Source organism: Olea europaea, unplaced genomic scaffold (genome assembly GCF_002742605.1).
Source record: "Olea europaea var. sylvestris unplaced genomic scaffold, O_europaea_v1 scaffold2383, whole genome shotgun sequence".
NCBI lineage: Eukaryota > Viridiplantae > Streptophyta > Magnoliopsida > Lamiales > Oleaceae > Olea > Olea europaea.
The window spans coordinates 36,624-50,885 of record NW_019241979.1 but is presented as its reverse complement, the minus strand read 5'-3'; the positions used below and the strand labels follow the sequence as shown (position 1 = coordinate 50,885).

Here is a 14,262-nt window from a genome sequence, read left to right as displayed (position 1 = left end):
AGAGACCACCACAGCTGTAGCAATGTTCTGAAAATTAGAATGTAAATCAAGTAATCGGAAAAGTAAAGGAAACTCAAACATCGCATAGAGAAACAAAATTTTTCTCGTGCAATTTACACAGAGAAGAATACAAGATTATTATTTCAAATTATTTATAGATATGAAAAAACCAAAACTTCTTGTCCACGATATTCACTAAATCATTTAAAATAAATATCAATGTTCCTTCTAAATACTGAACATCCTAAACCTGCTCCCCCTTAGAAAAGTCATTCATTTCTCTCTTGTGATCTTATCTTTGTTTAATTTTTCTCTCTTTTTCATAAGGGAAAATAAAAGCAACGAAACTCTAAAAAATTCTAATTCTGCCATTTGTTTCACCTTACATTTACATAGACATACACATCAATCACAGTAAATGTGAAATCCACATTACAAAAACTCATAAAAAATCATAAAACTACAACAACTCAAGGTAATCTATTTAACAAAAACTTACCAGGGGCTGTAAAATTCAACGACGACAAACTTATGTTCGGCAACAAAATCAGTGAAATTGGAGTGATCTAAGGTCACCACGAACTCTTCGGATTCTAATTCTTCTTCGCATATTGATCCAGTTAAAGTAAACACGATCAAGAATAAGGACATCCGTAACTTTTAATCATTCGTGACAATAGTCATCTAATGTACTATGATTGTATATATGTTTAATGAGTTCACATTGTTTTCTTAAACTAAATTTATTCACTCTTATACTTGGAGATTTGATTTTTAAAATATGAAAATTCCATAACCAACTTGCAAACCAATAGGGGGTCAGCTACTCGGTTGGTTGCAAGTGAGAATGTCAAAAGTCGAAGATCTGGATTCATCCCAGTTTGGTTTAGATAAAAATTTGATAAAAATTCAAATTAACATTAACAATATATACTTCTAGAATCCACAATTTTCATCAACTTTTCAACCACATTTCATTAGTTTTTATCAAAATATACTAAAAATATGATTTTTAACAAAATGAAACGAGGTTTATTAGATTTTTGACTACATTGAAGTATATGATTGTTTGCATTGATATCCAGAAGGGTTTTTGCATTGAGACGAGGCATACCGTGCAAGATTTTTCGAGAAGAAATACATTGCAAAAATGGAATCAAAGGTTAATAGAGGTGGATCTGAGGAAATCTGAAAGGAACACGAATTCTTGATGCAATCTTGGGGAATTCAAAAAATGAAATTTTGCTAGAGGATTATGATTCAATTAGTTACATGCTACATTAATTATTCTATACATATACAATGCAAAAATATAAATTAGACCTTTTACTTCCACATGTCGAAGAATTCGTACACGGACAACCATAATATAGTTGAATCTTACGATCAATCAAGCTCAGAAAATGCCAAGTTTATTTCAATATAAATGCCTTGAGAAATCACAGTTTCCAGCTGCTTCCCAGCAAAAGTGAAGAGAGTATTTCCCATGGTATGATCCCATTCCCTACGCCTCCAAACGACTAATTGAGAGTTGAATATTTTTGCTTTTTGATAAACTAATCAACCGTCGCTAAAACATTGAAAGTACTGCAAATTGTGCAATGCAAGTATACATGCAAGAATATACACAATATATTGGCATGTCTTCAAGCATATTAAAAAAAATAAAAAATAAAAATAAATAAATAAAAAACAAAAAGAAGCAAGGATTGTAACTCAAAGGAGAACACTTAAGTGCAGAGTCGCTCCATTAATGGACAAAACCCCTGCTGAGACACTTTGTACAAACTCCTCCTTTAGCATTTTGTCATTTGTAAACAAATAAGCAGCAAGCAGCATTTCTCTAGCATTGATCATATTGAAACTTTCTTCGACTTTGTTCACCTTCCCAAAAGAAAAGATAACATCATTTATAATTACAATGTTCTGCTATTCGGCGCAAAAATTCATTAACAAGTGATCCAAATTTTTACCATGATGATGGGAAATAAAGGACCATGTCACCAGGAGGGATCAACGAAGAACAAAGACTGAAGCATTTTTGACATACCAGTGCTGCGTGCTGGAGATGGAGGGGCATCAGGTCTCTGGGGCCATTCTACCTCGAGCTCGGGTACAAACACAAGTGCTTTGGATGACATCTTATTGGACAAGGATATCAATCATATGAGAGCAATCTTTCTAGAAAAGTTTTCCACTGAATTTCAACCAATTCCAACCCACTTCCTAAATGCCCCGACAAACTCAATCCTCTTCGACTGAACCTCATTTCTAGCATCAGACACAGTTAAGCCCCTATAAAGATCTCTGTGGAACTTTAAGAACTCAGTTTTATAACTCCATTTATCCAGGTACATACCATTCTCCATCATAATGCCAATTACTTCCATAACCCTCTCAAAATAACCACCTCGGAGAAAATTTAACAGCAACAATTCATACAAATCTCTGTGGTATATTGTATCCTGATTCTCCATGCTCCTCTTAATATCCCCCCATAAGATTGTGATATCACGGTACATTCCCAAAGAAGCATATCCACAAATCAGATGGAAGAAAGTACACATGGTAGGCTGGATTTTCATCTCTTTCATTTTTTGATATGTCTTCAAGGCATCTCCAATCATTTTGGCCTTTGTGAAGAAGTAGATCGAGGAATTGTACTCGTGAACCGAAGAAGGACACACTTTCTCCTCTTCTCTAATATTTCTAACGACATCAGCTAAATTTGATTTAGTAGTTGACGTTAGATTTTTCAGATACACCATTCCAGCTTCAGATTCATAAATATATGAGGAGAAAGCCACCTTGGGGGGAATATTTAAAAGAAGGCCAGTTCTCCTCATTTGTTTTATCAGTGCTTCTGCTTCCCTAAACATCTTCATGTTGGAATAAGCAGCCAAAAGGGACATATATGAACTTTCACTGATGGGATATCCCATTAATTCAAAGTCATCCAAAATGTCATGTGCAGTCTGTAGCCATCCCAAATGAATACAAGCATCAATCACACTGGAACACAGACTGTTATATTCTAATGAACTACAGTTATTCTGAATGCTAATGAGAAGCTTCGAGAGCTTGCCAATCCTCCCACATCTCTTGTATCCTACAATCAGTTTGGCCAGAGCTTTGTTGCTCACAAAAAATTTCCCGTTCTTGAACACAACTAGCCCTGGCTTGCTGTCCACTTTACAAATAGAATCTTTCTGTAATTGTCGGGATAAAAAGTGCAATGTCAATCCCGTCCTCATGTTGTGAGATCCAATGGACACAGTACATGATATTTGTGGTTCCCTCTTTCCCCCTTGAAACAAATTTGACTCGTAATATCTACACAAGTCCAGTACGAGTTCGGATGCAGCATCTATATCACTGAATCTGAAATGCAAGCTTAGCATACAATCATAAAAGTGCTGATAGTGACAAACTAAAGTAATTGGAACCCGATCTATATAATCTTTAAATTTCTTTAACTCGTCCCTCATGGCATTGATTTCATGGATTCGAGCAATAATTGTAGCGGTGTGAGCGTCGGCTACAACTCCTACTTGTGCCATCAACTCTATAATTTGCTGACCCTTCAAAGATGCTCCAAATCTTACACAAGCATCTAGAACAAGGTTAAAGATCATAGTGTCAGGCTTTTTCAACTCTTTGTGAGCTGATTTATGGGCATTTTTATTCAGAAAACAATCGCAGATTTCGATCAAGATATTTGATGCTAAATACGTCCCAATCTCTGTCTTCGCCATATGTAAAAAGATGATTTCCAATATATCAAGAGAGGGCAAACTCCTCTTCTCTAGCATTAGTCTAAGTACGGTTGATGCTGGAACAGGAATTTGAGCCCTCGCTGAGGAAAGGGTGAGCTTAGTCATTAAGTCGGGCTCAAGTATTCCTGGTTTCTCTATTGAAATTGAAAGAACGAGATCACATGCCTTACGAAGGCATTTTGAATCAGATGAATAAGATAACTCAGTTATCAGCCCAGCTACAAGATACTGGCTCGGGAAACCATGGAGGCGCTTGAACTCCTTATAAGTTTCCCAAGCCTTATCCACTAGGTGTTCTCTCAGAGAGTTTTCAAGCTTTCCTAGCAAAATCAAGCGAGATGATTCTTCCTGGTATAATTTCTCCCGCTTAATGCCAATAGAAGAAAATCCTCGGGGAACGAAATTATATGCATCCAAAACTTCAAGCATCTTCATTTTGCAGATGAAGTCAAATTTTCTGTGGGAAGTCAGTCTTAAGGCAGCCTTATGTATAACCGCTAGTAATGATTGTGCCATCAAAATTAGGACATTCAAGCATGTCAAAATTGTCTAATTCACAATGTTACTAAAATCGTTTTGTCTTAAGGAGCTTCCAACATGCCTCTGCAAAGAAAAATCATTAACTTAATCACTATCCCATGAACAATAAGCCAGGGTTGAGCCCCCTAAATACACTCACACACAGCTTACAGACAGACAGGCACAATTCGGTACAACAAAATGAATTGAGGTCAATTCTAGTTACTCATAAAAACGATATTCAAATGAGCTAAAATTCTTAATATACTATGAACCCATATATTACCAACAGCATTCCTATCCCCAATGAACCTCAGACGTCCCACCCCGCCCACCACAAAAAATAAAAAAACAATCTTCACACACGAAGAAATGTAGAATCATCATTACTTAATAATAATATTTTCAGTAACCAATTTATAGCTACAAAGTGCATATAGAACAGAAAAATAAACTTATTGAAGTGACCCACGAAGAATAGTGGCTGAATTGAATATTAAGAAATCAAGAACATCCCGTCAATGTGGAATTAAAAAGATGAACCTAAGAAAAATTAGTGCCTTGATCTCTGAAGCCATCGTCTTGGCTGAAAATGCAATCGAAGTATCAAATGGTTGGCTGGTTACCAGTTGCTTCTGATCTTGATTGAGCTACGAGCCTATAAAGTTTTCAACTTCGTATTGCAATTCACAAAATTGTAGGGTTAAATGATTATCTGCACCCAAGCCCTTCTTTCCTCAGTAATTAACAGGCACACTCTATATATTTAATTGCACGATTGAGAAGATGTTAAAATGTCAAGGAAGAATTTCGAAATACACTCCGGTCTGAATTACACAGGCAGAGGTTTATTTTTCTCTTATCTCAAATACATAGACTGGCCTTTTTTTAATTTAAAATATTTTATTTTCTTCCTTTATCAACACACCCTCGTCCAATTATTCCCACTTAATATGTCAATTTTTTAAAATCATTCAAATACACACATGTTCCACTTTTTAGAAACATGGAACACCTCTCATTTTTTATTCTTCAAATTAAATAATTCAAATTCTTTATTAATTCCAACAATAATTTATTATTACATACTGAAAATTAAATAGTGGTAAATTAGGAAAGATCTTGACAAACATTAATTTTCCAATGACCTTAAAAAAAATTCTTAATTCGTGCGAAAAACGAATCAAACCTATATAATTGGGAAGAAAGGAGTATTTTGATTATGGAAGGTGAATATGAAAATGGCAATTTTCAAGAAGAAGAAAAGAAAAGGCAATTTTCTTGATTTTTAATATATAGAATATGTTTGGTTAGACTAAAATTGATGCAGTGTCAACTATCGATTTGATTCAATGAATTAGATAAAATTAAATATAAATTAAAAATAGATATAATATGAAGATAATATTAGACAATTAAATCGAAGTTTTAGTTTATTTTGATAAAAATTGATGAAATATGACCTTAAAAATTTAAAATTAATTATTGACTTTAATTTATATTAAAATCTGAATTTCAATTCTAATCAAACAAAGGATAGAGTTGATTAATGGGGATAATGCTTTTTTTTTTTTTTTTCCAAATTCACAATGCAATACTATAATCAATTCACAGTGCAATTCACCAATTCACGGGGCAATATACACTATTTACAAATTCCAATGAGTCAATGAGCAACTCACAGTCGCAAAAGGGCCAGAGGCAGCAATGAACTGAAAGTCATCTGTTTGGTAGCGAAATCAATCGAAGAGCAATGTGTAGACAGTGCCGTTTTCAAGCAATTGACGAGCAGGGTACTAATTTCATATGTTAAAAAGAAAAACTCAAACATTATTACAGTTTACACAAATCAAAATACATTAAAAATTGAATTTTTAATACAATTTCTTTTCCTGATTTAAATCGTAGAATAGCGTAGAGGAAATACACAGTCCTCTCCTAAATATTACATAAAATATTAAATGAAACTAAAAGAGTAAATCTAAGTTTCCTACACGTTCCCGGGTAGAATATCCAAAAGTGTGACTATCCATTTTGTCCAAAACCTAATCAATTTCCTAACCTTTTTTGGTGATTCCAATGCTAAATAAGAGAAGAAAATTTTTATTTTTCTTCACTTTGTGGCATTAATAGCAGAAAATTACTCCATCATAAGATACTTGCAACCCAATTTCTAGCCATTATCTTTCACATTAGTTGGGTAGGCAAAGCGAAGGAGACGATCGGCGGAGCCGTAGGATTGGAGGAAGGGTTGAATTGAAATGAAAATTGAATTTAAATGGAATGGGGAATGGGTTATAATTAGTTAAAATGGGAGTACGTATTGATTGGGTTATTGGGCTTCCATTCTTGACTGGGTTGGGTAGGGAATTAACCTTAAAAAAAAAAAAAGGGCCTTGGTGTTGGACCCAAAAATAGCCCGCACTGGACTTCATTGGGCTCCGCCCCGGTCTATCTGTCTGCTGTATGTGAGCGTATTTAGGAGGCTCAACCCTGGCTTATTGTTCATAGGATAGTGATTGAGTTAATGATTTTTTTCTGCAGAGGCATGTTAATTAGATGAAACAATTACAGTGACATTGTGAATTAGACAATTTTTACATGCTTGATTTTTCTAATTTTGATGGCGTAGTCATTAATAGAGGTTATACATTAGGCTGCCTTAAGACTGATTTCCGACAGAAAATTTGACTTCATCCGTGAAGTGAAGATGCTTGAGGTATTGGATGCATATAATTTCATTCCCTAAGGATTTTCTTCTATTGACATTAAGCAAGAGAAATTATATCAGGAAGAATCATCTCGCTTGATTATGCTGGGAAAGCTTGAAAGCTCTCTGATAGAACACCAAGTGGATAAGGCTTGGGAAACTTATATAAGGAGTTCAAGCGCCTCCATGATTTCCCGAGCCAGTATCTTGTAGTTGGGCTGATAACAGTGTTATCTTATTCATCTGATTCAAAATGCCTTTGTAAGGCATGTGATTTCGTTCTTTCAATTTCAATAGAGAAACCAGGAATACTTCAGCCTGACTTAATGACCAAGCTCACCCTTTCCTCAGCGAGGGCTCAAATGCCTGCTCCAGCATCAACCGTACTTAGACTAATGCTAGAGAAGAGGAGTTTGCCCTCTCTCTATATATTGGAAATCATCTTTTTACATATGACGAAGAAAGAGATTGGGACGTATTTAGCATCAAATATCTTGATCAAAATTTGTGATTGTTTTCTGAATAAAAATGCCCATAAATCAGCTCACAAAGAGTTGAAAAAGCATGACACTATGATTTTTAACCTTGTTCTATATGCTTGTGTAAGATTTGTAGCATCTTTGAAGGGTCAGCAAATTATAGAGTTGATGGCACAAGTATGAGTTGTAGCCGATGCTCACACCGCTACAATTATTGCTCGAATCCATGAAATCAATGCCATGAGGGACGAGTTAAAGAAATTTAAAGATTATATAGATCGGGTTCCAATTACTTTAGTTTGTCACTATCAGCACTTTTATGATTGTATGCTAAGCTTGCATTTCAGATTCAGTGATATAAATGCTGCATCCGAACTCGTACTGGACTTGTGTAGATATTACGAGTCAAATTTGTTTCAAGGGGGTAAGAGGGAACCACAAATATCATGTACTATGTCCATTGGATCTCACAATATGAGGACGAGATTAACATTGCACTTTTTACCCCCCCCCCCCCCCAAAGATTCTATTTGAAAAGGATTGACATTGCACTTTTTATCCCTACAATTATAGAAAGATTCTATTTGTAAAGTGGATAGCAATCCAGGCTAGTTGAGTTCAAGAACGAGAAATTTTTTGTGAGCAACAAAGCTCTGGCCAAACTGATTGTAGGATACAAGAGATGTGGGAGGATTGGTAAGCTTTCGAAGCTTTTCATTAGCACTCATAATAACTGTAGTTCATTAGAATATAACAGTTTGTGTTCCAATGTGATTGATGCTTGTATTCATTTGGGATGGCTACAGATTGCACATGACATTTTGGATGACTTTGAATTAATGGGATATCCCATTAATGAAAGTTAATATATGTCCCTTTTGGCTGCTTATTCCAACATGAAGATGTTTAGGGAAGTAGAAGCACTGATAAAACAAATGACGAGAATTGGACTTCTTTTAAATATTCCCCCCAAGGTGGCTTTCTCCTCATATACTTATGAATCTGAAGTTGGAATGGTGTATCTGAAAAATCTAACGTCAACTAATAAATCAAATTTAATTGATGTCGTTCGAAATATTAGTGTTAGGTTTAAAGGTGTAATTGGCGATTCTATGGACAGAAGGACTAAATTGTAAATTTGTAAAAGTCAGGGATTCAATTGTACAATGTTATAAAAGTCGGGGACTTAGGGTGCAATTTAGCAAAGTTTGTGGTAGGGACTAGGGTTTGAGTGTTTGGTTCAAATCAAGGTCGCAGCGCCGAAAGTTTGCTAGCTGTTCGCCCTGCCGTAGCTCGAGCTAGAAGAAGCAGAATGGACGTCGCTCGCTCTTCGCCCGGACTTCGCTCGAGCAAAGTACTATTGCTCGCTCTTCGCTCGCTTTTCCCTCGAGCGACAGTGTTATATGAAAATTCGTATTTTCAATTTTTGGAAAGTTTGACACGGCTTAGGACTCCAAATTGCCCCTAACTATAAATACAAAGGCTGTTAACGAATTTCAAATAGAGGTTGCTTCATTGTGCTTTGATATTAGAACACATTCATATTATCGTGAAGAGATCCAAGAACACAACCAACTGTAGAATTCAGCAATCTTATTCTTGTGATCCGGCAACCAATATTTTGGAAAAAAACATCAAGTTTGTGAAGACAAAATACTAGTACTTCTTCATCTGTTGAGGAAGGGACTCTCTCAAAGGGGATTAAGGGGACAAGCGCAGGAACTGGACAAGAACAGGAGGTTCTTGAAATTCTACTTGGTGATACAATCAGCTAAAGACCAGGAGGCTGTAATGGACAGCAGATTGGGCTGCAGGAGGTAGATCAGAAAGTTAGCAGGAGACTAGTAGTATTTACGGCAGTAGATCGTGAGACTGGAATAGCGGGTCTGACTGGATATGGAGTTTGGTAGAACTTGTACTGACTGAATTGGTATAGTGGAACTTACTGGCTTGGTCCCGGAGTTTTACCTACATCGGGGTTTCTCTGTCATCATATCGTGAGTTGTGTTTTGTATTATTTTATTTACTTTACGCAAATCGACAGTTCAACATAGGAATTAACTGGACTGTACGTTTAATCACCAAGACAATTAATTAAAGTGACGTGTTGCTTTGATTAATCAATTTCACAGTGAGGTCGAATAATAAATTGATTGAAACGTAAACTTGGTAATATCTAAAACTTGAATTTGACGTAGTAAAGCATTCTTGTGAATTTCCAAATTGTTGTAGAACGTTCCTAGAACTTTCAAGTAGTATCAGAGCCTAAGTGTGAATCTTGACCTTTCATTAGTCTAGATGAGTATGTCGTTGAATGTGTCAGCCCACTTTGATGGGAACAATTATGCGTATTGGAAGGTGAGAATGAGGGCATTTTTGAAATCCTTAGATGAGTGTGTTTGGCAGATTGTGGTAAATGGTTGGTCAGCCCCTAGTACCACAATAGATGGTATAGTCACTCCCACCCCTATCGAGAACTGGTCTAGAGCTCAATTAGGTGGCTGTAATTTAAATAGCAAAGCCCTCCATGCCCTATTTATGGCAGTTTCCCTCAAGGAGTTTAGGATAGTGTCCATGTGTGAGGAAGCAAAGGAAGTTTGGGATATTTTAGAAACCACACATGAGAGAACTCAGGCAGTTAAGAGTTCTAAGCTGCAGATGTTGGCTGTTCACGAAATATTTCTTTCGATTTAAATTACCGCAAGTGTACGGGTCGTGACAAGTAATAAAGTAGACTTTAGAAGTCCGAGTATCGTCCCACAGAGAAAGAGTAGTTCAATTTTATTTATTTTAGCCTTAACCGAAACTAATTGACTTAAGATGAATTTTAGAATTAAAAGCCCTAATTTTAGGAGAAATCCCCAAATTGAAGAACCCTAATTTCAAATTAAACCCTAATTACTCAAATTCACTTAACGAATGACTCAATTACGAAATGTTATGAAAATAAATGAAATGTATTGTCAATTTATGAAAATCTATGTAAAACGAATGCACTAGGATCACGAATCCCCAAATAATTATTAAGTAAACCCTAATTTCACAATTTTGATAATCCAATGAGAATTTGACAAATCAATGCTCCTAAATCTATTCAATACTCTCTCTCGAGATGTATTGAACATATTCTCATAAATCACCAGCCTATATTTCGATGACGGATTCAATTATACAAGAACGCATGTATTTTCTTTTGTGAGCAATTAAAGATTTACATAGGGCAAAGGGGTATATTTCTATCCCCTATCGGACCCTATGATGAATTATATATGTCGAGTTTAATCCAATTTCCTCAAATTCAGAATTGAACCACCAAATTCACACAAATTAAGTGCACATTAATTGTGGAATCAAATAAATCAATATAATTCATTCAAATAATCCCATCGAACTATGAATTCAAAGTCATGAAATAAAAGGTTTAATAATAATTACATGGTTCATCGATCACCTAGTTACAGAAATCTTGCCTATCATGATAAAAATAACGAAATCTATCAAGTTTTGAATAAAATATATCACCGGGTTATCAAAACTTGAAAAAATCTTGTAAATCTTCGCGTCAATCCTTGTTCTTGCCTTCAAATCCTCTCCAACATGAATGTTTTTGCCTCCCACTTCGTTCGTGTCCGCTTCTGGACGTTTTTTGCTATTTAAACCCTTCGAAATTAGGTTAACAAAGGAATTGCAATCATATAAAGAAACTGCAAAAATCGGGCACAGATTATACCTATGCGACCGCATAGGTATATGGATTTTGGCGTTTTTAATCCCTGGAGGGTTACTCGCGACCGCATAGATTTTCTACTATGCGACCGCATAGTAGAGTGAACTTCCAAATTGAGTCATTTTGATCCTCAAGTTTCATTCCTTCACTCCTTGACCTCCTCTCTTGTTTCTAGTTGCTCCAATGTTCCATTATAACTTCCAATTGGTGCTTAGCTTGATCAATTGCTTGATGTGTTCATCGGATCAACTTTCAGATAATTGCAATTTGGTCCCTGAATTTTCATTTTGCTTCAATTTGGTCCTTTTTCAGCTCTTTTCTCCTGAATTTCACTATTTTTATAGAATCACCTACATTGCATGAATTCGACAAAATTAAGTAACAATTCAGTCATTTTACTTGTATTTAAGTTATGTTTGTGATGTAAATAAGTGTGTAAAAAACACACTTATCAAACCCCCCAAATTTGAATTATTATTTGTCCTCAAACAAGATAGTGATATAATTCTGAGCAAACATGGCTTAACACCTTGCCTTGGCTCAGGATTGGACGAAGTAATTGATTTTATGAAAATTTATCAGTGCAAAATGACATCAACATTTACCTGTTAAGTGCATACTTGACGTGTGTGTGTGGATTCATGCTAACATATCAAGTTCACGATGAGTTTGAGTCCCGACCCCAAGTGGTCAAATGTCTCCTTACTCGCTCGAGAGATACACAACCCCCCAAACTTATTCTTTTCACTCACTTATCCCGGGGTTGTGTTTAAAAATTATGAGTTTACCTAGCTATAGTTCTCACCCTCTCGTAGTTTGGATTAATCTTACTATCACAAGTTCACATGTCAACAAGTGAAAGCTCTCCTAGTTTTGATTGCTTCGACACTCAAGATTAAACTAGGTTACTTGCCTCCCCTCAAAGGTATAGTTTCTTCCACCAAATGTCCAAGGGCTTTTCTTCTTGTTATTGTCTCTTTTTGTTTTTCTCACTTTTCTCTGGTTTTCTGATTTTTTTTTTTTTACTATCATCTTCTCATTTGCTTTCTATATAACCCATGTAACGAGTTTTAAGCCGATGACTCCCAAACTAGTTGGCTTTAGGATACCAGATTTTAAACCCTTGCAGGCTTATTCACCCGAGTTATAAAGGCTCAATCAGATGACTTTTTGTTAACCTCTTTACCTCTTGCTTTCTATATGGCCCATGTATCGAGCTTTGGGCCAGTGACTCCCAGATCAATTGATCTTAGGGCACCAGATTTTGAAATATCCTTACAGGCTTACTTGCTCGAATCATAAAGGCATTAAAAGAAGTGTCTTATTCTCACAAATTAAGTTTATGCCCTTATTTTTCTAGACATCTGGTATCCAAAACCAACCCTCAATTTAAGATTTTCACCTACTCTTCATACCACTGGGCAATCCACACAATAATTCATGCACGGAGCCTTACTTATCTCAATGTTCTCCTATAATAGCTCAACTATCACCAAACTATCTTAAGGTAGTTTACGGGTTAATTCAATAGAGGTTTATAATTATTTTCCTACTTTATGCTCAAAACCCCAATCACTTACCTAACATGTAAAGCCAGAATGGCGTGCATAAAGAATGTCAAGTATTACATTAGCAAGTATTAGTTGGCCTAATTAACACCGACCCCAAAGTTTTGAAATATACCAATCCAATAGCGACATCATAGCCGGCAAGGCGATTAAGCTCACACAAGCATACATAAGCATAATCAATATTCACTTACAAGCATGCATCATGCAACAATCAGTCAAATTAAATCTGGATTGTGCAAATGCAATTAATTACATGTCGAATGTCTTTTTCAAATTATGCCACCATCCCCCAAACTTATACAAGGCATTGTCCTCAATGCGAAAATTAAATTTTAGATGGCAGAATTTAAAGAAAATGAGTACAAATGAGGCAAACGATACTCCACTGATCAATACGGGAGCTGCGATGGGAAGCTAGAACCTGCAGTACCATCAGCGGGAGGTGGAGGTAGGCGTGCCAAGATCTCTCTCATCAGTGCTGACTGTTGTGTCATTTCATCATAGATTCCTTCAACACGTGTTTCCAAACGGCCCAGACGCTCCCAAGTTTCATTTACCCTTATCTGGATGCCATCCACCCTGCCCACATACACACTGAGTCGACCGTTCATAGTTTCCATCTCCCTCCTAGCTGCCTGGGCATCCTGGCGAGAAGCACGTGACATATCCGTGGAAATGCGGATGTCACGGTGGGCTGTATGCATCTCAGTCGTCAAAGTCCCCATAGCCTGCTGGAGACTCTGTACGTCTCGACTGGTTCTCGTGGTGGTGGTGAAAATCTGGCGCCACAACTGTGCATTTATCTCAACCTGTAGTAGTGGAGCTTGAGGCATCTCTTGCTCTGCGTGCTCGTGACCTTGCTCTTCTTGCTGTCTGCGCCGTTCAATTTCTTGCTTTTTCCAGTGCTTTATCCTTGCTCTGTCTTGAGCCTCCAAGGTACTGCGCTTTATGATGGGGCTGGGTTTGGCAGTCACTTCCCCGGATGCAATGTTTATACCAGCAGCTATGCATATTCCGGAGATGAGGCTTGGAAAGATCATTGAGCTGTGCCTGTCTCCTAAGGTACCCACATGATGGATCTAATTATAGCAGAGAGTGGCAAGATCAACCTTATTACCTCGCACCAAGTGATAAAGGAATCCAGCTGTCGGATCTGTGAATGTGGTCCTGTGAGAGGTCGGCTCAATGTTGTGACACATAAACAGCCACAGGATAGGCTATACATTTTGTCGCCCCAATAAGATCTCCGCCACTTCATGCCAATTGAAATCACCTGGTATAGGGGTTATGTTGTCCCACGTGAGCTGGTAGTAGTCTTGAATAACCTCGGGTGAGAATGTGATCCATTTTCCCCTGACCCAAGTCTGATGCAGGTGGTCGGACCCTGGTGTGTCAATTTCTATATTGAAGTTGGCATAAAATTCCCCTACCAACAATTCATAAATCCGATGTGGCTGCTCACTACTTTACCCCATCCACA

At 36.7% G+C, this 14,262-nt stretch overlaps 1 protein-coding gene across 4 annotated transcripts; it reads right to left on the bottom strand.

The window, feature by feature from the left end:
* Positions 1-1,393: 1,393 nt before the first annotated feature.
* LOC111381838 (pentatricopeptide repeat-containing protein At4g17616) lies at positions 1,394-5,165 on the bottom strand. 4 transcript variants are annotated; one of them, XM_023005680.1, is made up of 3 exons: positions 4,839-5,165; positions 1,974-4,379; positions 1,394-1,884 (listed from the first exon to the last, which is right to left on the bottom strand). In XM_023005680.1, exon 2 carries the CDS (start codon positions 4,290-4,292, stop codon positions 2,205-2,207), a length of 2,088 nt encoding a protein of 695 aa, XP_022861448.1. In that variant the 5' UTR covers positions 4,293-4,379; positions 4,839-5,165; the 3' UTR covers positions 1,394-1,884; positions 1,974-2,204. The 4 variants fall into 4 exon arrangements, with proteins under 4 accessions (XP_022861448.1, XP_022861451.1, XP_022861449.1 ...); XM_023005683.1 differs by having other exon boundaries at positions 2,051-4,379; XM_023005681.1 differs by having other exon boundaries at positions 4,856-5,165.
* Between the last annotated feature and the right edge of the window lie 9,097 nt (positions 5,166-14,262).